Source organism: Mauremys mutica, chromosome 20, assembly GCF_020497125.1.
Source record: "Mauremys mutica isolate MM-2020 ecotype Southern chromosome 20, ASM2049712v1, whole genome shotgun sequence".
In the NCBI taxonomy this organism is placed as follows: Eukaryota; Metazoa; Chordata; order Testudines; family Geoemydidae; genus Mauremys; species Mauremys mutica.
In genome coordinates, this window is record NC_059091.1 from 6,346,548 (window position 1) to 6,369,006 (window position 22,459).

General features: G+C 54.4%; 2 protein-coding genes across 5 annotated transcripts; one reads left to right on the plus strand and one right to left on the minus strand.

Annotated features, from left to right (window-relative positions):
- The first annotated feature begins 74 nt into the window (after nt 1-74).
- Nucleotides 75-4,311, plus strand: PFDN5 (prefoldin subunit 5). Its single transcript, XM_044994711.1, has 6 exons — nt 75-254; nt 775-877; nt 1,463-1,494; nt 2,719-2,793; nt 3,733-3,838; nt 3,972-4,311. The coding sequence occupies exons 1-6, from the start codon at nt 183-185 to the stop codon at nt 4,049-4,051; spliced, it is 468 nt and encodes a 155-aa protein (XP_044850646.1). The 5' UTR covers nt 75-182; the 3' UTR covers nt 4,052-4,311.
- Nucleotides 4,305-20,519, minus strand: LOC123353546 (zinc finger protein 629-like). 4 transcript variants are annotated; one of them, XR_006574529.1, is made up of 5 exons: nt 13,097-13,244; nt 10,314-10,448; nt 9,125-9,234; nt 6,589-7,897; nt 4,305-6,224 (listed from the first exon to the last, which is right to left on the minus strand). XR_006574529.1 is itself a non-coding variant. In XM_044994709.1 (4 exons), the coding sequence occupies exons 3-4, from the start codon at nt 9,198-9,200 to the stop codon at nt 7,038-7,040; spliced, it is 936 nt and encodes a 311-aa protein (XP_044850644.1). In that variant the 5' UTR covers nt 9,201-9,237; nt 10,314-10,448; nt 20,385-20,519; the 3' UTR covers nt 6,589-7,037. The 4 variants fall into 4 exon arrangements, 3 of the variants coding, with proteins under 3 accessions (XP_044850644.1, XP_044850643.1, XP_044850645.1); XM_044994709.1 differs by lacking the exons at nt 4,305-6,224; nt 13,097-13,244 and adding an exon at nt 20,385-20,519 and having other exon boundaries at nt 9,125-9,237; XM_044994708.1 differs by lacking the exon at nt 4,305-6,224 and having other exon boundaries at nt 9,125-9,237.
- Nucleotides 20,520-22,459: the final 1,940 nt, after the last annotated feature.

Sequence of the window (22,459 nt, forward strand, 5' to 3'; positions counted from 1 at the left end):
AGACGTTTATCCCCACAGAGCAATGGCGACCGGAAGCAGGGTAAAGGCTTAGCCCTACAGAGCAATGGCTGGCCCAAGGAAACCATAGAGACTGGGGTCCAGAGGAGGCGTCGCGTACCATAGAGTGGCGCTGTGTCCGGCCCAGAGCGCCCCCCCGGCCCGCTCATTGACTCTCCCTCAAGATGGCGCAGCAGGTGAACATCACGGAGCTGACGCTGCCGCAGCTCGAGGTGCTGAAGAACCAGCTGGACCAGGTCAGAGCCCCGCCCCCAGCCCCGGGAGAGACCCCCCCCCCGCAACCCTCCCCCAGCCCCGGTGAGACCTCCCGCCCAGCCCCGGCTGAGGGGCCCCGCCCCCCCGGTGAGACCCCCCCCCACCAAGCCCCGGCTGAGGGGCCCCGCCCCCCCCGGTGAGACCCCCCCACCAAGCCCCGGCTGAGGGGCCCCGCCCCCTTGTGAGACCCTCCCCCAGTCCCCGTCTGAGGGGCCCCGCCCCCCCGGTGAGACCCCGCCCAGCCCCATCTGAGGGGCCCCGTCCTCTTAGCGAGACCCCCCCCCGCAGCCCGCTCCAAGCCTCGTCTGAGGGGCCCTGCCCCCCCCCGAGACTCCCACCGCAACCCTCCCCCAGTCCTGTCTGAGGGGCCCCCGCCCCCCAGCGAGACCCCCCCGCCCCGAGCCTGCGGAGCCCCATCCCATCCCTCTGTTCTCCTGCCCCCATAGTGATGCAGGGTTCTCCCCCGCCCCCATGGGTGCCGGGCTGTGCTCTCCCCCCCAGGAAGTGGAGTTCCTCTCCTCCTCCATCGCCCAGCTCAAGGTGGTGCAGACCAAGTACGTGGAAGCCAAGGACTGTCTGAATGTGCTCAACAAAAGCAATGAAGGTCAGTGCAGACCCCCCTGCACCTCAGCCCCCTTCCCACCAGGCCCATCTGGGGATGGTGCAGTCGCAGAGGGCCCCCCTTGGCATTTGCATGCGGTTGTTAAGCCCCCGGATCTGCTCGCATCCTCCAGTTTTGTGCATGTGTCTTGGCTCTAGGCCTCCTGGAATGGCCTCCCTCATCCCACGGACCGGGTCCCGAGGGGAGGGAGTTTTCACTAGTGGTTAGAGCAAACCACTGGGAGCCAGGACTCCTTGATCCTGATCCTGGCTCTGCCAAGGACTTGCTGCGTGGCCTTGGGCAGGCCACGGTCCTGGTTGGTGCCTCAGTTTCCTTAAAGGGTCTGTAGGTGTAATTAATTCAAGAGCTCTGAGATCTGGATGAAGGATGCCATGGAGGGGCCAAGCATTGGTATTAACTTGACCCAACTGTGCAAAGCCTCTGAATGCTGATGAGCACCCCATAGTCGTGGCTGTCCCAGGCAGCTTTGGCACCCCCCAGCTCCCACACTACTGTGTGGAGCCCACCCTGTACTGTGCGGTAGGGGGTAGCGTTTGGGTAATAACAGGCATTTGTTTCTGTCTCCAGGGAAGGAGCTGCTAGTCCCACTAACCAGCTCTGTATCCTTTACCCATCACCTCGGAGATGCTGCCAACATTGTGCTCTGGCTCCTTGCTACCCTGGAGTTTTGATTCTCACCCCAACGGGGAGCTTAGCCCTTCGGGCCCAAGGATGCAGCCTGCTCTGCCTTGGATATGGAGCAGGCTAGAGATGAACATTTCCAGTCAGGGGACTGGAGGCTGGGAACACTCACAGGGACCCTTTTCGTCACTAGTCTGAATCCTGCCTGGATTGACGGTGACCAAAGCTGCTCCCATTGGACGGCTGTTCCAGTGACCTCTCTGTTAAATGATCTGTGCTGTTCCATGTGGCCTGCCATCCACATCCCAAACCCACACCCCAGCTGGCCCGTTAGCCCCCTCCTTGCCAGAGGGGCCAAGAACCAAGGAGGCTGGTAGAGCACGAGCTCCCCTCTAACTCTGTGGTAGGGCTGAGGCTTGTTGGCCAAGATGCACTGGGGGCACTTGCCCTGCTGCTGCTTGGGTTGCCCCTGCTCTGGGAATGAACAGGGGCTTCTAGTTCCATGCTCAGTCCCTGCTGCCTCGTCGGCCAATTGATTTCTCCAGCGATACTGGGATATTGCAATGCTCTTGGTATCTCTCTGCAACCTCCTCCCATTAATCCTGGCTTGGGTTTCTCCTCTGGCCAAGCATCACCTAGGGGCTTTGGGACTGATCTGATCTTTTGATTCCTGTTGAAATTGGTTCTAGTCATTCCCCTGGGCCCTGCCCAGTTCATATCTAGCAACATGGTCCAGTGGTTAGGGCACTGGCCTGTGACCTGGGTTCTGTTCCCAGCTGTAGCACTGACCTGCTGTGTGACCGTGCGTGAATCATGTCCTTTCTCTGCACCTGTTTCCCATCCCACCTTCTCTGTCTTGTCTGTTTGGACTGTGAGCTCTCCAGGACAGAGACTCTCTCTCTCTCTCTGCATGTTTGTGCAGCACTCGGTTCAGTGGGGCCCTGAGTTCGGTCAAGCCTTCAACCTGCCACCACAATATAATCTAGTAAAACACTGCTCTATCAAACTGCAGCTGTGGGCAGATGGCACTCTTGGATCCGCCTGTGCTCAAAGGAGCTCTGTTGCTTTATAGCAGCTCAGGATCTGCCCCCTTGCAGGAGGTGTGGAGCCAAGATGCTTTGCCCAGGACCTATCACCATAACCTTGTTGCTCTCTTATGGTTCCCCTGCTGGTCCGGTCTTTTCCCTTGACCTCCCTGGCAGATGTACGTCCCCGGAAAGCTCTCCGACGTCGGCCACGTGCTGGTAGACGTGGGGACAGGCTACTACGTAGAAAAGGTAGGAGGCACTTGTGAGCCAACCCACCGTGACAGCAGCATTAGACTTGGTGCTCTCCAGGGAGCGGCAGGATGTGCTTTACCTGCACATAAAATGACTTAGCGCCATCTTTTCCCCACCCCAACCTCTGTACAAAACACACTCACTCCTTGAGCACAGAATTCCTGCTGTACACGCTGCAGGCCCTCCCCTGGGACTGGCGGGATGTGTGTGACAGCAGGCGTGGTAAATGGCCAGTGAGGTTAGTGCACTGCAATTCTCTGCTTGGGGATTGGGTTGCATTCCCTTAGCCAGACCTCCTTGGTCTACGCTGCAGTTGGGTCTTGCAAGCTAAGCAGGTGGGTTCTTTGATGAGAAACCTTCAAAATCCAAGCAGGTACCGCAGGCAGTGGTGGTGCACTCTTCCCCTTGAAGCAGTGCCTCAGCCTGCTGGGCGACTCTGCTGCTGGGTGCAGGGCAGACGTAAAACCGACCTGCTGCCCATTAACACTCGTGAACCTTTCCCCAAGTATCAGGGGTTTAGCCCTGGCCAAAGATGCATGGTTATGTGCTGTCTCCTCTTGCTGCTTCAGTCAGAGATGGTGCCATCAATTTCTATCTCGTTTTGTGGCGTTGTGATGCGCTATTGTACAGCAGTCATGTTCTGCCCCAGAGGTGGCTGCATTTCAGTAGCAGAGGAGGTGATATATAGGTACACCTACAACTAAGGCATGCTGTGAGGCTTCATTACTTAGTGCTTTGCGGTGCTCTGATGAAAGGGGCGGTAGAAAGGCTAAGCATGTTACTGCCTGAGCAGCCAGATCTTGGAGCAATTCAAGTGTTTACCCTCTGTCCTGTGCATCGCTTCATTGTCACTGCACTTCAGGCAGGGGGTGCGCCCCTCCCCAGGTGCCCGCCTCTCCTTAGGGTGGGCATATCATGCCACCTTTCCTCTTGCAGACAGCAGACAATGCCCGAGATTTCTTCAAAAGGAAGATCGACTTCCTGACCAAACAGATGGAGAAAATTCAGCCGGCACTGCAGGAAAAACATGCCATGAAACAAGGTAGGGATGTGTTGGCCTTTCTCTGGCAGGCCTGGTTCTGGGGCGGTGTCCACAGCTGGCACCCGCCTATTAACAGCTAGAACAGCCCCTGGCCAACTCCCTTCAGTGTGTGTGCGTGTTCTCTCCCTTGCAGCTGTGATGGAAATGATGAGCCAGAAGATCCAGCAGCTAACGGCCATGGGGGCTTCACAGGCTGCAGCAACGAAGGCGTAGCCTTTGGCATCGGTCCCCCGGGCCCCGCACGCCGCGGCGTGACTGAGGCATCTTGTTCTGTTACGAGCAGAGTCTTAAAATCACCGAGGAAGCAGCTGGGGCCGAAACCCTCCCGGCCGTCGGGAGGCATCTGCTCTTTGTGCTGGTGGCTGTTACGTGCACGCAGTGTCTTAAATGCAAAGCTGTGGGAAACTCTTCCCCTTTTGAATGTGGCAGGTGATATCAATGTGCGAGATAAATTAAAGCAGTGCTGAATGGTACTCGGCCGCCTCTGGTGAGAGCTACACGAGGGGTGGGGCTAGGACACCTTCCAGCTGTCAGTGTGGCCCCTGAATCCACTGGAAGTTGTTGCCGGCTGACATGTGGGGTGGATCTGTCTGTCTGAAGGTTCTGTCCATCACCCTATTCTGAGCCCCTTCCACATAACAGCAAAGGCCCTACTGGAATGGTGGCTCTGGCTCCAGAAGGGGAGGGAGGCAGGGGATGCAGCATGGGAGGGGGGGCCTCTTCAGGGATTCCTAGTCTCTAATTGGCAGGTCTGGCTGGAGTGCTACAGGGAAACAAGGTGGTTCCTATGTGAAGATTCCCTCATGGCATCTGGTGAGCACCCCAGACCCAAGGCAAGTCACTGGCACCTACCAGCACCCTTACCCCCTGGCTGGATTTCAAGCTGTGGGTGTGTCTCTTGTCAGATACATGTACCCTCTGGTCCTACCCAGGGCCCCTGCCTGCCCTTCTCTCACCCCCCCGTTTCCTCTCCAGCCACTGAGCACTACAAGCAGGGACCCAGTTTCCTGCTAGGGGGCGGAGGAAGGGCTATGAGGAGCAGTGGCTATTCCCTGCTGCCCCCAAGTGCCCGTTGACCATTCTGAGAGGCAGCAGGGGCCAGGCCTTGATGTGATGGGTTTTTGATGGGCTGGATGTGATGTGGTTGGGGGTGGGGTAATACTGGCCAGGCTTCAAGCTGCATGTAGACCTTGAGCGGAGGGTTGCTATGGAAATTAAGCCCAAGCTGGAAGCAGGCATCTGGTCAGTCTTATGCCACAGGCTCTTTCCCTACAGCTGCTCAGAGGCAGGAGAGCTCCCTCCCTCTTTGTCTCCAGCTGCTGAGAGAGGCAGGAAGGGAGATTGGTTCACCTCTGTTGCCCCTGGATGCAGTCCTTAGAGTTAACATTTTTAACCTTCCCCCGAGGATTCAGACACCTGGATTCCCTTTATGGTGTGTCCAAATCCTTTAGGTAACTAACAATCTCAGCCTCTGTTTGTGCACAGCTCCTCTGTCCATCACTTCGAAGGGATTCACACACACACAACACCATCACAACCTAAAATAATGTACCTGCCTCTAGCTCAAAGCCACCTGCTGCCAGGGATGGAGAACGGTGGTGAACAGAGCTAAAGGAGAAAACCTCTATGGCCAGCACCGCTATTGAGTATTAACACAGCTGGCCAGAGACACGCTAGCGGATAGTTCCTGCTGAGTTTCATTCCCAAAATAGACAGCCCTCATCGCTGAGCTGCCCCTGGTTTCTATTCCCCTTGGCGGAAGCAGCCTGTCTGAAACTCCTGCAGGAGCTGGGGGCTACTGGCCTCGTGAAAACCAGGCACTGAGGTCTTAACCGCATACAACAAGACACAGCTCATGCCAAGTCACCCAGAGGGGGAAAATGCCCTGCCCCCTTCTGCCAATCATGCCCACGAACTCCAGGCGTTGGAGAGAAGTGACTTGCAGTTTGGGATCAAGATCTTGGGGCCTGCGTTTCACCAGGTGCTGAGTGCCCAGGCTCTAAGGGGGGGCGGTGTGCTCTTGAGTTGGACACTAATCAATCACTTGTGAAAACCTCAGGCAAAGGGAAACAGCTCTTCCTATCACCTGTATGCACTGGGAGCAGCCACCGTTTGGAGCAGCCCATGCAACTGGGCCAATGCCCTGGAGGGATCCCTCAGGGGATTCCCTGCCAGCCAGGTGCCTTGCATTAGGTCACCCAAGGGGCTTTCCCAGGCCAGAGGGAACACAGACAGGCTGGGGGTTGGGGTCTGAGCTTCTGTTCTGCTTCACTCTTTCACTTCCATTGCCGAGTCCTCCTTTCAGTCTCCAGCCGGCCCACGCCCTCAGAAGGGCAAGTCCTGTCCCACACTAGCCCACTGGGGCGGGGGGGAGAGACAAGAGGCTCTTAAGAGGGACAAAGAACCTTTGATTAATTCATGCAATTTCCCCCTGCCCCCATTATCGTATTAGCACAATACCTGGGACCCCCCCCACTCTGAGCAGGACCCCAAATACAGAACCAAGGTGCCATTTCCTTCCCAACAAGCCCGAGCCACACAGAATCTACACCCCCAAAACAGCAGAATTTTATTCTACACACGAGGCACCTCCTCATCCACAATCCAGCTTTTAACATCACCCCCCAGGAGAGGATGCCCTCCCCTGCACCTAGACGCTGGCTTCCCTAGGATGGGCAGTTGCCTTGTTGAGTATTATGGCTTCTACCTTAAACATCCCCCACCCCCACCCCTGGTCCCTGCCCCCCCACCTTATGTACATCTGTAGCTCTGTCCCCTGTGAGTTTTTTGAGGTCTGCTTTCCAAGGCTTTGACCACAACGTTGACACTGTGTGTGCGGGTCGCGTGTGGCCAATCTAGCGGCTGGCCATGTGACGCCATAGACAGCCACGTGTCTTGCCAACGCTAAGTGCTCGTTGAGATCATGGAAGGTCACATGACGGGCCACGGGCATGCTCAGCAACGTCATGGATGGCACAGGCATGCTCAACATGCGTCGATAACGGTGGAGGGCCCCGCTCAGCACACACCAATACCGTGGACAGCCACGTCCGGCGATGCTGGGGTTGATCACGTGACCGGCATAGTCATGCTTTGGAGGCATCAACGCTGCGGCCAGCCACGCACTGAACCACACGGAGCGCATCTTGATGCCACGCGTGGTCACGTGACGGGCACGGCCCCGCTCCACACCCGTCGCTCAGCGCACAAAAAGGGGCTTGTGGACCCTCTTGTGCCGGTTGAGCGTGGCGCTCTTGGCAAAGCTCTCCCCGCATTCCACGCAGATGTAGGGCTCGTGCCCGTGGGCTTCGGCCCGGTGGCGCTCCAGCTCGGCGCTCTCGCGGAAGGCCTGGCCGCACTCGGGGCAGGGCTGGCTCTGGCGGGCGGCGTGGAGCCGCTGGTGCTTGAGGAGGTTGGTGCTCTGGGTGAAGCCTCGGCCGCATTCGGTGCAGCGGTGGGGGCGGGCGCCCGAGTGGGTACGCTGGTGCTTGATGAGGTTCTTGCTCTGGGTGAAGCTCTTGCCGCACTCCCCACACTGGTAGGGCTTCTCGCCGGTGTGGATGCGCTGGTGCTGGATGAGGTTGGAGCTCCAGCTGAAGCTCTTGCCGCAGTCGCCGCAGCGGTAGGGCTTCTCGCCGGTGTGGGTGCGCCGGTGCTGCACCAGGTGCGAGTTCTGGCTGAAGCTTTTGCCGCACTCGCTGCAGGTGCTGGGCCGCTCGCCGGTGTGAGTCCGCTGGTGCCGCAGCAGCTTCGACCAGTGGCTGAAGCTCTTGCCACACTCGTTACAGATGAAGGGCCGTTGCCGGCCGGTGGCCCCGCGGTGCCGCACCACCATCCCCCCCTCTTCCTCCTGCCCGCCAGCCAATTCAACCAACTCGCTGCCATAGTCAGGGGGTGGCCCTGCCGGGCTCTCTGGCCCTCGGGCTTTGGCGCTGTTCCCGTCGGCTCTCTGGGAAGCCTTCTTCTTGGGCTTCTTGGCCAGCGGGCTGTGGGGGATGACAGTCTGGATGATCTCGTGCTGAAGCTCCTCCTCGCTCTCGCTCACGATGCCGTCGTCAGCTGGAAAGCAAAGGGGAGCCAGGGTTGGCACAAGCGCACAGCTGAGCGCTGCACAGCAGCCCAAGGGATCGGAGGTCCTGTTGCCATTAAAATTCACAGCAACCGGGTATTTGGATTCTCCAGGCAGCTTCGAAAGTCTCCCCCATAGTCCTCAGGGTGGGAGAGATGGCAGAGGCCAGTTCTCATTTCAAACCCCGCCCCTCCCGGCAGAGGCCCCAAGCTTCCCCTCATCCCCATCCCCTCACGAGCTAGGCTGAGGTGACAAGAGTGACCCACAGACCCATGAGAACTGGATGGGGAAGACTTTGGCTGGAAGTGTAGTTACAGCCCAGGACCCATGAGACATGGGAGCCTTCCCTTTTCCCCCACTCACCCTGTGTGGAAGAGAATGGGGAGGGGGGGAAGCCCAGCTGCCTTGCACCCTGAAAACAACCCCTTCTTATTCCCTGAAAAACTGGAGCACACGGGGACCCCCTCCTCAGCCAGCGGCACAGCAGAACGCCCCGACCCATCGCAGGTGGGATGGGGCACTCGCCAGAGAGAGGGATCTGCACAAAGCGATGCCAAGCTTTGCCACATGCAGGGAGGACAGGAGGAGAGATCCCAAGGGGAGGGCACGGAGGGATGGGGCTAGGACACCCTTTGGACGCTAGCAGTTCAATGGAGGAATTAAAGCCACCCAAGGGACCTGGGGTTCACTCTGAAGGTGGCTCCTTGAGGCACCAGCTTGCTGAGGACCTTGCACTCAGTAACCCCCAGGCACCCTCTTCCCGTCAAATCAAAGCCAAAGGTAAGTGAAACAGCAGGTCGCTCTGAAGGGAGGGGCCTCTCAGGAGTCTCATGGAATTGGCAGGGAGCCATGAGTGACACCTGCATCCACGTGGGAAGAACGGCCCAGTGGTCAGGCCACTAGCCTAGGACTTGGCAGACCCAGGGGGGTTGAGTCCTTGCTCTGCCACAGCCTTCCTGTGTGACCCTGGGCCTCAGTTCCCCCTCTGAACAATGGGGATGCCGGGCCCTGCCTCAGAGGGATGTGTGAGGAGAACGCCATTGACAACTGGAAGGTGCTTAGATACAATGCGAACGGGGCCAGACAAGTACCATACAGAACACGAGGAGCGCTAGGCTAGACAGATGGAACTAAGAGTCCCCTCCGCCCCTTGGGTCTCAGCTCCCTCCACCCACACTTCACCGATCGGTGGCTCTTGGCTTTGCATCCGTCCTCACCTATGTAGACTCGTCTAACGATATCGGGGTCATCAGAGTCATGGAGCTCCACCACGCACGGCTCTTCTTGCTCCATTTGGGGGGGAAGGAGATGTGAGGAGTCAGGAATCCTGCTAACGGGGGAGAGAAGAGAACGCAGCCTATTAACTCTCTGCCCCACGGCAGCGTCACCATTTCTCACACCCTACAGAGCCCGTTCTCCCCACACACGCAGCCCTTGAATCTGACAGGAGATGGAGTTAAGCAGTAAGGCCAGGAGGGACCACTGTGGTCTCTCAGCCTGATCTCCTGCAGAGCACAGGCCAGAGAACCTCAGCTAGCGAGTCCTGCCCTGAGCCCAATGACAAGCGGGTGAGTTAGAGGACACCCGAGACCTCACCATCCCTGATGAAGCTGATCCAGGGGCTCACTACCCTCCCGTGTTGAAAATCCGCATCCTATTTCGACTTTGCCTTGCAGCCATCAGATTGCTGTGAATGGGAGGTGGGCACTGACCAGCTGAGGCACTTCTTAGCCATCAGGTTTCCTGGAAAAATCTGCCCCTAAGTGACTTTGCCCAAGGTCAGTGGCAAAGCAGGGAACTGAGCCCAGAACTCCAGAGTGCCAGGCTGCTGCCCTGACCACGGGGCCATCCTGCCTCCCTTAGAAGGGCTACGACTGAACCCCAGTGCAAATCTAGCTCTTCCAAGAGCTTCTCCTGAGAGCTCAGGTTAATGCTTCACAGAACTGCTTCAGCAGAAGTCTAGGAAACATCCAACCCTTCGGTAAGGAGCCCGGGCAAAGCGTAACACACGGGCTAGTGAGACACAGACTAACTAACCGCACCGTGGGCGAGCTCAGCTCCCGTTTGGGCACCATCGTTTTCAGAGCTCAGGAATGCTCTTGGAAAACCCAGCCTCACTTTTGGGTGCTGAGCCCCCGAAAACCCAGCCCTGTGTGCCTAGTTCCCAGTGCTGCATCATCCCTGTTCTAAGAAGTAGGCATTGCTAGCCACAAGTAGAGCGCCACTAACCAGGCAATCTAGGTGCCAAGGCTGCAATTGCTCCCCAGAGCTGCCTAGGGGATTCAGACACCCCAATTCCCATTTGTTTTAGCCCAGCCTGACACTCCCGTTCGGGCCCTGCCAGGGTTCCTCTAACAGGCACGTGCTGTACAGGGCACACTGGGACATCTCTGCACCATTCATTACCTGCACTCTGAGATGTGTGGGTCAGGGTTTCCTGTGCAGGCAACGCCTTGGCAATCCAAAGGCTATTTTCCCAGCTTGCCCCTGCAGCCCCCGTCTCTCTGCACAGTGTTGCTGTGGCTGGATGCACTTGAAGACCTAATGGAGAAAGCAAAGCAAGTAAGAACTCCTATTATTATCTGGTCATCGGCAGCACAGCAGCTTATATCCTTATCACACCCCTCTGGAGTAGGGGAGCATTAGTCTCATTGCAACTGGGGCATAGCGAGAGAATACTTAGCTCTTATATAGCTCAGTGGGCTTTGCAAACGAGGTCACACCATCTTTAGCCCCATTTTACAGATGGGAAAACTGAGGCATGTAGCAGCTAAGTGACTGGCCTGAGGGGGTCAGACAGGAAGTCTGTGGCAGAGTAAGGATCTGAACCCTTCTCTCTGGAGACCCAGGCTAGTGCGCTAGCCACCCTTCCTCTCCTAGTCATCTACACGAGGTGAGTCAGGAGGGACTGCACTGAAGTCTCTAGAGATACAGCAGCAGAAAACGGGGGGCGGGGGGAAGAATCCAGCCCAGAGTTTTCACTCCCTGCTCCTAAGAACTGAAGTCAACATCTTCCACAAAGCAGCTACTGATTTTGAGGGGCCTTGGTCTTTGGGAGTCCAGCTTGGGGCCTCCCCGCTCTGTTCCAGGGGGTAGGAGAATATTCTGACATGAGGCTTTTTCAGTAAGGTTAGAGCTAGTCACTTCTCTTTGGAACACAAGACTGGAAGGAACCTCCTGAGTCACGGAGGCCAGTCCCTTGATACCGCAGGCAGCCCAGTCATACAATCCTGTCCATAAATGTATCAAGCTCCAGCTTTTAAGCTAGTTAAGGTGTGTCACAAAGTGTGGGGGAGTCAGGGCCCTGCACCCCCCACTTCCTGCAATTCACCGTGACTCTCAGCCAGCCACTAAAACAGAAGGTTTATTAGACGACAGGAACACAGTCCCAAGCAGGGCTTGTAGGTACAACCAGGACCCTTCAGCCAGGTCCCTCTTGGGGCAAGGATCTTAGACCCCAGACTTGGGGTTCCCTGCCTCTTCCCAGCCAGCCCAAAACTGAAACCAACCCTCCCTCCAGCCAGCTCTCTCCCCCTCTCCTTTTATCCAGTTTCTCTGGCAAAGGTGTGGACCGGTCCCACCCCCCTTCCTGGATCAGGTACCATCCTTCACCTAAAGTCATCCCCTGCTCTCCCATTCCCCCATGCAGACAGCCCCAGTAAAACTAAAACGACATTCCCAGGTCAATCCACCCCGCTCCCTACTGGGTCACAAGGTGTTAGCCTCCCGCTAGGAGTCATGGAGGGGCAATTCCAGAACCTCCCTCCTCTGATGGTTAGAAACCACCTTCGGGATCTCCAGCCAGAAGTTATTCCTGGCTAGTTTCTCCCCATTCGTTGCTGTACCAACACAAGTTGTCTTTTAAACTGAAGATTCAGCCTGAAAAAAAGAAAATCCCACTAATGTCCGGCCATTCTTATGTTCTAATGCATCCGGGGAGCGGGAGGGGGGACAAAATAATCCAAAACACAGTCTCTAGGGCTGGGACCAACTCTCTCTGTACAGCGCCTAGCGCAGCGCGGTCCTGATGTGTGACTACAGCTCCTAGGTTCTACTGCGATACCAATATTAAGTTCTTACAAGGGAAGTGGTATGTGGGGGTGGATCAGTACTTCAGGAAATGGGGCCTGTTTTCAGAGCTTTTAAAAAAAATTTATTAAAAAAAGTAGAAAAAATTCTTACAAAGTCACAGGTTTTGTTTTAAACAGAACTAATGCTTTAGTTTCCTGTTGTTCTGGTTTGCACTGCTGGAGTGTCCAGAGACCCGTCCTCCCAACCCGAGATCACATCTTCCTATGCTCGGGGGCCTGTTCCTTTGCATGGTAAGGGAATGCCTGAAGGCTGAAATATACCTGTTCCTGGCAGCTTTAAGTTCCAATTTCAGCTGGGAGGTGGCAGGGACAATCCTGGTAAAGAGTCATGTCACTTGGGACAGATCTGCTGGGTTTGAGGGAGGAACGGAGCCTGGTTTTCAGAGACTGTGAAACCAAAGGCTCACCCGGAGTGTCGCAATTGCCGACAGTTGTGCACCCAACAGAACAATTTCTTCCCCCCTCCGGTAACTGATGGCAAAGTTCGTAAAGGAGAACAAAGCGGCGTGAATCACCCCCCCCCCCCCCGGCAGGCAGGGAGAGAGCTGGCAGGTCCCAGCTGACGTTAGCCACCCACTGCTCTCAAACTCAGGGGGCGGGGGCCCCGAGTCCCATCGGTGCTCAGGGGTCAGGCTGGGCAGCGGGCCAGGCAGCCATGGGTCACACCCACCTTCGATCACTCTCCCGCCCCTCAACCGCCCGGATCAGCCCGCCCCCCTCCAGCTGCCCGGATCTCGCCCCCCCCTCCCACATCACCCCCCAGCTGCCCGGATCTCGCCCCCCCCTCCCACATCACCCCCCAGCTGCCCGGATCTCGCCCCCCCCTCCCACATCACCCCCCAGCTGCCCGGATCTCGCCCCCCCCCCACACCCCCCCCAGCTGCCCGGATCTCGCCCCTCCCTCGCGAGGTGCCAGGATCAGCCCCCGCGACCCAATCACCCCCCCGCTGCCCGGATCTCGCCCCCCCCCACATCACCCCCCAGCTGCCCGGATCTCGCCCCCCCCCCGAGGTGCCAGGATCACCCCGGCCCCGCTGCCCGGATCAGGACCCCCCCCCCTTGCCCGCCACCTGCCCGGATCGGGCCCCCCCCGCTCACCGCTCGGCCCGGGGTCTCCAGCGCAGCCGGGCTCGGGCGCAGCCAGGTGCGGGGGCTGCCGGGAACAGGAAGGTCCCTGCGCGGCCACCCGCTCCCCGCCCCCCGCGTTTCCTGGAGAGCTCTAGGAACGGGCGGAGCCGCGGCTCTATGGTGGGGGGAGGGGTCAGGCTCCGCTCCGCGGCCACGGCGGGGGGGCGGTCAAGCGCCGCTCCGTGGTGGGCGGGGTCAGGCTCCGCTCCCTGGCCCGGGGGGGGGGGTCACAGAAGCCACAAATGGGCATTAAGGACCCAGCTTCCCTCATCTCCCACCCCCCCTACTAGCCCCCACCTCACAATGACTCGCACCCCACCCCCAACTCCCCCCCACACCTCTCCTGCCCCCCCCCCAACTCCCAGCAACCTCCTGTAACCAACCACCCCCTGCCCCCGGTTCCCCAGCTCCCACCAATCGCGCCCCAGCTCCTCTTGAAAAAAAAATCCCCATCCCTAATATAGGGGCCTGGCCAAGCCCAGCCCAGCTCCCTAGGAATTAATTGCCAGGCTGAATCAGACCATCTAGCCCCGTGTCCTAACCTCGGCCAGTGCCAGATGCCCCAGAGGCAGGTGTCTGGGGGATAATCTGCCCCCCAATTGTAGGTCTCTTCCTGGCCTCTGGTTAAGCTCTGGGTTTAGGATCCTCGCCACAATGTCAATCGTCCACTCTTCTTAGTCCCAGAAATGTTCCAGCCCTTTTGGCATCTTGCTAGTTTCTTGTGGCGAGGAGTTCTGCAGGCTAACGAGGCGGCATGTGGGGAAAGCATCTCCTCTGCTTAGTCCTGAATTCATCCATCTTTCGAGTTATTAAGTGTCCCCCTTGTTTATGTGTCATGAGACAGGGAGAACAAAAGCTCCGGATCTACCTCCCAGTGACACCCATGGGACGTTTGCACAAAGATCGGGATATGGCCCAACTCAGCGGTCACTATTACAGTCACATGCAGGACTCCTCAGTGGGGGATCTGCTCCCTCTGCTGCTATTCCTACCTTTTGCTTCTCTTCCTTCTCCATCGTCCTTCCTCTTTTTCTTTCTCTCCTTTCCCTGTCTAACTCCTTTCTTCCCTCTGGATCTTCCTCTCTGCAGCAAATCTCAATCCTCCCACTGGGTTTAACCCCACCCCCCTTTGACATCCCATCTGGTCTAATACTCAGCAATGAAATGTTAACATTGACATTTTAAATGAGTCATCATTAGGCACCAGTGTTAACACCCAAATGTTATGAATGGAGGACGGGAGGGTCACACTCTTCAGAGCCAATGTTTCAGGCTGTCTGCAGACATCACTACATTGGGTTAAATTTCTGATCTTCACACTCACGAGAGCTAGAAACTTAATGTTTGTGGTTAACACAAAAGCGGAGATCCTTAACATGTCTCACATGAACATAAACACACCAGGCTAGCCTGGCCTGGTCCATGGGTCAGGCGTCCAACACCCTTACCTTAAATCACTACAGAAAAATTTTTTTTTGACAGTAAAAGCAATTGGGGTGTTGGGTTGCAACTTTCTGGGTGGGGGTGCTTCTCAGCCTCCTCCCACCTTAAAATCAGGTTGCACATAGGTTGTGTGACGTTATGAGTGTAATATAATATCTCACTGAAAGGTGACAGGGCCAGAAAGAGTTAATTACCTCACAGACTGACCTGACCCACGGCCCAACTTTAGAAACTGGTTAGGAAGATCTGTACATGAATAGAGCTTTGAAATGCAAGTCTGCATTGTTAGAGGTAGGTGTTTGCTCAGGTCTTGGGATGTAAGCAAACAAGTCTTGTCTATTGCTATAGCTTTGATTCAAAGATCAAAAAAGGAATATTAACATTTAGGAAGATACTTGAGTGAAATAGTATTATTGTCTCTATGTCTCTTTGAAGGGTGTGGTAACCTGTATCTGAACTGTTTCATGGATAAATTACCCTGTGCTAAGTGCCAGGACGTTTGGGAGAAGGAAAGTTAAGCCTACTGTTTTCTCAGGCCAAAAGGCTGCTGGAAATGTATAAGAACCCTGGGACACAATCCTGCTTCATCTCCGATCTGCTTTGGGTTTCAAGAAGGGGAAACCTTAAGCCATAAGGATTGGGATCCCCAGTCACTGACTGGAGCCACCCTGAATATGGACATTGGACTATAACCTCTGGACTATTTCTAAAAGGACTTTTGACAACTACAAACTCATCTCTACTATGTATCTGAACCTCAAGAATTGAATTCGTCTGTATGTATATTGATCTTTTAACCAACTCTCTCTCTCTCTTTTTTAAATAAATTTTAGCTTAGTTAATAAGAATTGGCTCTAAGTGTGTATTTTGGGTAAGATCTAAGTTATAATTGGACCTGGGTATGGGGCTGACACTTTGGGGTTGGAAGAACCTTTTCTTTTACATGATGAGAGAAGATTTTCAGGAATCATCCTCATATGTTTGACAGGTGTGTCTAGACGGAGGCCTGGGGCTGGCACTTTAAGGGAACTTTGGAGCCTACACTGAGGTTGCATCTACACTACAAGCACTACACCGGCGTAGCTGCAGTTATGCTGCTGTAGCACAGACACTTGCTACAGCTATGGAATAGGTGTGTCCCATCATTGTAGTTAATCCATCCCCTCGAGAGGCAGTAGCTGGGTCTAGGGAAGAATTCTTCAATCCACCTAGCAGTATCTACACCAGGGCTTAGCTACATCTCTCGGCGGTGTGAATTTTGTCCACATCCCTGAGAGATTTTAGCTGGGTTGGTCAGGGGGTGAAAGTAACTTACCGGTACTGCTGGAGTTCTGAGGGGGCGTGGCCTCACCCAGAAGGGGCGTGGCCTCTCAAGATTTAAAGGCCCTGGGGCACCAGCTGTGACTGGGAAACTCAGGGCATTTAAGTCAACCAGGGGCTCCCAGCAGAAGAGATGGCTGGGAGCCCCCGGGCTCAGGGGCAAATTAAAGGGCTCAGGCCGCTGTGGGGAACCCTGAGCTTTGCAGGGCTGGGGCAGGGATTTAAAGGGCCCAGAGCTCCTGCCACTGAGGGGAGCCCTGAGCCCTTTAAATCCTGGCCCCAGCCCGGCCACCAGAGCCCTGGCCGGGATTGAAAGGGCTCTGGGCTGCCTGCAGCCCCAGGGAGCTCTGAGCCCTTTAAATCTCAGCCGCGGCCGGGATTGAAAGGGCTCTGGGCTGCCCGCAGCTGTGGGCAGCCCAGAGCCCTTTCAATCCCCGCCGTGGAAGCCGGTGTGGTCCAGCATGGTGTACTGGCTCTTGCCGCTATGCTGTACCAGACCGGACCGGCTTACTTTTCACCTCTGGGGTTGTTCTAACTTTGAGGTGTAGACTAGGCCCGACGGAAGTTTTTCTGCCAGTGTAGGACCACCACCTCCCTGAACGACAGGAGCTGAGAAGTCCTCTTCTGCTGACAGAGCTGCGTCTACACTTGGGGTTTTGTGGTTTAGCTCTGTTGGTCGGGGTGTGGTTCTTTCATAGCTAGGCCAATATAACTTTTAAGCGTAGGCCAGACTTTAGCGACAAAGGCCAGATTTTCAAAATGCTCAGATTCACTTTATGCTCCTAAACAAGGATCAGATTTTCAGAAGAGTTAAGCACTGTGTGCTGTGACAGACCCAGGCCAGTGGGATACAGGAGTCGGGTCGAGGGCAAATATACCGGTCACTGGATGAGCAGTTTTCTGTTCCCTGAGTGACCAGAGCAGGGGCTGCACTAGAGTAATCAGGAACCTGCTAGAACCAATTAAGGCAGCCAGGCTGATTAGATCACCTGCAGCCAATCAAGGCAGGCTAATCAGGGCACCTGGGTTTAAAAAGGAGCTCACTCCAGTCAGGGAGGGGGGAGCCAGAGGAGAGGAAGTAAGTGTGTGTGTATATGTATATATATATATATATAGCTGGGAGCAAGAGGCACAAGGAGCTGAGACAAGCGTTATCAGACACCAGGAGGAAGGTCCTGTGGTGAGGATAAAGAAGGTGTTGGGAGGAGGCCATGGGGAAGTAGCCCAGGGAGCTGTAGCTGTCATGCAGCTGTTCCAGGAGGCACTCTAGACAGCTGCAGTCCACAGGGCCCTGGACTGGAACCCGGAGTAGAGGGCGGGCCTGGGTTCCCCCCAAACCTCCCAACTCCTGATCCAACACAAGAGGAGTTGACCCAGACTGTGGGGAAGATCACTGAGGTGAGCAAATCTGCCAGTAAGCGCAGGACCCACCAGAGTAGAGGAGGAACTTTGTCACAGTGCACTGAGCAATTTTGTAAAACTGGCTCCTTACTCTGGTGCTGAGGTCATCTGAAAATCTGACTTGTCCACACACAGAAGTTGTACTGCTTTATGCCGGTATTGTTAAAGAGGTACAGCCTACCTAGGGTGGATGCAATTATATAAGTACAGCGGTTCCCAAGTGGGATGGGGAATACATCAGACTTGTATAAGAACAGCCAGACTGGGTCAGCCCAAAGGTCCATCTAGCCCAGTATCCTGTCTTCCGACAGTGGCCAATGCCAGGTACCACAAAGGGAATGAACAGATCAGGGAATCATCCAGAGATCCATCCCCTGTCACCCATTCCCTGCTTCTGGCAAACAGAGGCTTGGGACACCATCCCTGCCCATCCTGGCTAATAGCCATTGATGGACCTGTCTTCCATGAATTTATCTAGTTCTTTTTTGAACCCTGTTATAATCTTGGCCTTCACAACATCCTCTGGCAAAGAGTTCCACAGCTTGACTGTGCGTTGTGTGGAAAACAACAAACTTCCGTTTGTTTGTTTTAAACCTGCTGCCTATTAATTTCATTTGATGACCCCTAGTTCTTGTGTTTATGAGAAGGAGTAAAGAACACTTCCTTATTTACTTTCTCCACACCAGTCTTGATTTTACAGACCTCTATCATATCCCCCCCTTAGTTGTCACTTTTCCAAGCTGAAAAGCCCCAGTCTTATTATTCTCAGTCAGTGGCAGGGTGAGGAATAGAGCCTGCATCTCCGTTGCCTGGGATCCTGATTGTATGTGACTGCGAAGTCTTATTAATCTCTTCTCCTGTGGCAGCTGTTCCATACCCCTATAACTGCATTCTCACTTGGGTTCAATCGGTATAATTATATTGCTCAGATATAATAGTAATGGGAACCAGCTAAGTACCTTAAACAGACAGACATAATTGTATTGGTACAAAAAACTGTGTAGACGAGGCTCATGTTTGGATGATAATCACCATTTTCCAGTTGCTCAGACCTTTAAGCTGAAATCATCCTGCTCCAATTAATTTTTTTTTAGGAACAGTTTAGCAAAGCCAGTTCAGACATTTGTGAAGAGGATGAGAAGGGACGATAAGGTACTTTTCCCACTAGGAAAAAAGAAAGTGCTCCTTAGTTATTTATTTTTGGAAGCATTAGTGCTTCGCACTTTGGGGCAGAAATTTGCACTGCAGTTGTTTTCTGAGACGCACAACATGAGAAGATCCAGGATTTGTGGGCTTGATACAGAAGTGACTGGGAAGGTTTCAGCGTTGCCATGATGTTGCCTGCAGCTCTCGCGGTCTCAGGTTGGAGTCGAACGCTGAGCGCTAGAGATCTGCGGCCTGACCCAAACCTGATGGGAAAAGTGTCAGGTTCAGGATGTCTCTAAAAACAACCCTACCCTCTTGGGGTCAGGTCATCTCTGATCACCTCCTTCTGCTGGTGGGGTTGACACGGCCATGTGCCCTACTCCTGCCGGCCAACGCCACCTTGCTGAGCACTGCAGAGGGAGCGTGCCAACTACCCTCCCTGGGCTGGCTGCCACCGCAGACAGATGGTGGGTGCTGGGCATGAGGGATGGGAAGCTCCCACTGTCCCAACCCCAGGGATGAGGCAGCAGCAGTGCTGACATAGGTTCTTGGGGGGGGAAGTCTCAGGTTTGGTTCAGTTCTCGGTTCAGGTCAGGCTTTAAAATTAGGCTCAAGCAGACTCAGAACCAGAAGTGGTTGGAAAAGGTTTGGGCAGGAGATTTCTAATACTTCTGGTTTTCCCTCCAAACTTTCCAACAATATTTTTGGATTAAAAAAAAGCTGTATATTTGGGGGGGGATTCAGTTTTCAAAATCCAAATATTTTAACCAAAAAAAGGCCAATTCCTGTTTGTGTTTTTTTGTTTTCCTTCCTTTCTCTCCTCTCACACAATGAAGAGCCAGAAACATTTGATCCAAAATCACTTTTTGGCAGTGAAAATTTACATTTCAGTCCTAAAAAGTTTTTGAAAGTTCTGATGATAAAAAAAAAATTCAGCTGGCTCAACGCAGCACCTGTGAATGATTCCTTCTGAAAGTCACACTCATTTTCAAGACGGATCAGCACCAACTCTAAGGGCCAGATTCTCAGAGGAACACAGCACGCGGGTTACCATGTACCCTTGCCCTAAGAATACTTAGCACATTACATCAGTAGATTTCAAAGCACTCCACAAAAGAGAGAGTTCCCCATTGATAGGTGGGGAAACTGAGGCACAGAGCAATGAAATGAGTTGCCAAAAGAAGATCCAGGATCAGCAGCCCAAGGGCAGAGCTGAGAATGCAACCCTGCTGTTCCTCAGGCCACGTTTATGCACGACGGGAGCAATTAAAATAAAGAAGTACCTGCCCATATATTTTAAGCCCTTTACAGGTCACTTGCAAGCAGCCAGGGCTTTGCACTCGCATACAATCAGCATCCAAGACACGGGAGATACAGGCGCTAGCCCCCTCCCTGCCACTGACCTCCTGCTTGACCTTGGGCAAGTCACCCTCCCCCCGTGCCTCGATTTCCCCTCCACCCTTGCTCTGTTTAGGGCTCTTTGGGGCAGGAACTGCCCATGCAGCGCCCCCCCAGCCCTGCTCTCAGTTGGGCCCGCCAGGCGTTACCGCAACGCATTTAACAATCACTCTTGAGTTTTATAAGACCAAAGAATTTCTTCCGCCTGCAGTAACTGATTGCAAGGCAGCAAGGAGAACAACGCTACGGTGAATCATCCCCAGCAAGGTGCGGCTGGGCCTGGTTGGTCCCAGGTGACAGCCACCCACTGATCTCAAAGCCAGGGGGGCTGGATTCCCGTGCGCTCAGCCGGGGTATCTCCATCCGCCACAGCCCCCCCGCGCAGCCTGGATCGTCCCCTTGCTCCATCCCCAGCAACGCGCCAGGCTCCCGCTCCCCTTCCTTGGCTCCGATCCCCCCTCTTTCACTCTCATCCCAGCCCCGCCTCGCCTCCGCTGTTGGTTTCTGCCCCTCCCCGGGGGCTGCCTCTCCCTGCGCCTTCCCAACTCACCGCTCCAGCTGGGGAAAGCAATCGGTGCGGGGTGTCTCCACTGGGGCTGGCGATCCAGGAGCTCCCAGCAGACCGCAGGGTTGAATGGGTGGCTGGGAACAGGAAGGTCCCTCCTCTATCCAATCCCCCCGGCTGTGCTGCCTGTGATCGCTGGGACTGGCAGCTCTCTGGGGCAGATCCCTTAATTCACTGGTTGGGGGAATGAACTATTTACTGTGGGATAAATCGGGTCTGGGGCGCTCCTAAGGTGGTGCGTGAAATCTCCAGAGCAGCTTGCATCAGTGGATCATGAAGCAACCCCCCAGCGTTAAAACTCCTGCCTGTTTCCACTGAAACTCCCTATTCCGGTTGCTCAGAATTTTTTGCACACACCTTGCTCAGAATTTGTGCACACACCTTGGGCTGACATTTGCCAGGGCCGGGCTTGGCCCAAGGGTGAATTTCTTAGGGAAGATTTAGCGAAGGTGGGGCAGGGGGTTGTTAGCGGCAAGGGAGTGGAGGTAAAACACTTTTCCTGCCAGGAAAAAACGCCACCACTCAAAACACTGGGGATTAAAAAAAAATGGTTCTAAATCTGACCTAATAATTTCCATGTGCAAATACAATAACGCTTTCAACACCTTATCCTGGAACTATATTATGGTGCTGGTGGTAGCAATAGGCTAGTTAAGGCCCTCAACCTGCAAAGAATTTGTTTTAATTGAGTTGTTCTTTTTTTATTATTTGTATTACCATAGTGTGTAGGAGCCCCAGTCATAGGCCAGGATCCCACTGCACTAGGTATTAGGTGCATTATGGCAGCACCTAGGAGTCCTGATCAGGAACCAAGGCCACATTATGCTGGGCACTGCATGTTATTTATTAGGTGTATTATGGTAGTGCGTAGAAGGCCCACTTGTGGACCACGACCCCACTGTGCAAGGCGCTGTACGAACACAAAACAAAAAGATGCTCCCTGCCCATCTAAGTATTAAGACAAGAGGCACCAGATGAGGGAATGCAGCAGCCTAACTGTGGTCGAGTTTAATACCACGACTCGTTGTCACAAAGTTAAGCATGTGCATAAGGGCTTGTGAGATCAGTTTCTGACTCAGGTATTGGTATTGGCCGCCATCAGCATAGTACTGGGGCACGGCACACTCTGCAGTGATCTCCCCCCCCCCTTCTGGAATGCATGGCTATTGTTGGTGTTTTACAGATGGGGAAATGGAGGCACAGAGAGGCTAAGGGACTTGCTCAAGGTCACACAGGGAGTCTATGGCAGAGTGGGGAACTGATTGCAGGTCTTCTCAGGGCTAAGCTACTGCTCTAACCACTACACCAGGAAGTAGAGGGTTCTGCTTCACAGGAGCGTTAAACACAGTGGTTAAGGTATGTGTGTGGGTAGGGGAGGGTTTGCCAGGGGTCACCGACCCCAAACCAGGTCACTAAGGGGCACGCTTTAAGCACTGTCTGGACAGTCAGCTTCTCGTAGGTCCTGCTAGAACTCCCCACCCTTTTCTCAGGTCACTTTAAGCACAGGATAAACCTCTTGTTTTGTGAAATCAGCACTGCTAAATCCACATGTTCAAAAATCATGGTGCAGGCCTGAAAAATCATGAGATTACCTTTTTTTTCCAGGTTCTTTTATTTGCCTCCTAGATTCAGAGCCTTTAGGTGTCCTGTTTTCCAGCTTTTCTCTGCGACCCTCAGGCCTAGAAACATACCTTTAAAAAAAAAAAGAGTCTCTCTCATAATAACAGGACTCCAGGAGCTGGGGCTTTAAGAAAACCACCAAATATCATGTTGTCTGGGACAAAATTGCAGGAGCTGATAATGCCATAAAAATCCCATCAAAATGCCAATAAAGGAAAGATTGTGGGTAAAAAAAAAAGTAATATTTGTTTTTTTCACAGTGGGGTTTCAGGAAAAAAATATGTTGCTAGAACTGCCACTTTGACAGTTTTTCCTGATATTTAGCCTAAATCTCCCTTGCTGCACGTGAAGGGCTTTTTCCCTTTAACTTCCTGTTTCTATGCCTTTAAAGTTTCCGACTGGCAAACAGAAACAGGTGCCTGGATTTGGAGGCTGGCACC

What these genes read in the sequence shown, in the direction of transcription:
- PFDN5 (XM_044994711.1), top strand. Translation starts at nt 183, where the DNA reads ATGGCGCAGCAGGTGAACATCACGGAGCTGACGCTGCCGCAGCTCGAG. An exon ending in GCTCAACAAAAGCAATGAAG is followed by an intron (nt 878 to 1,462) that starts GTCAGTGCAGAC and finishes TTCTGTCTCCAG; the next exon opens with GGAAGGAGCTGCTAGTCCCA. An exon ending in CAGGCTACTACGTAGAAAAG is followed by an intron (nt 2,794 to 3,732) that starts GTAGGAGGCACT and finishes TTCCTCTTGCAG; the next exon opens with ACAGCAGACAATGCCCGAGA.
- LOC123353546 (XM_044994709.1), bottom strand. Translation starts at nt 9,200, where the DNA reads ATGGAGCAAGAAGAGCCGTGCGTGGTGGAGCTCCATGACTCTGATGAC. An exon ending in CGTTAGACGAGTCTACATAG is followed by an intron (nt 7,898 to 9,124) that starts GTGAGGACGGAT and finishes TTTGCTTTCCAG; the next exon opens with CTGACGACGGCATCGTGAGC.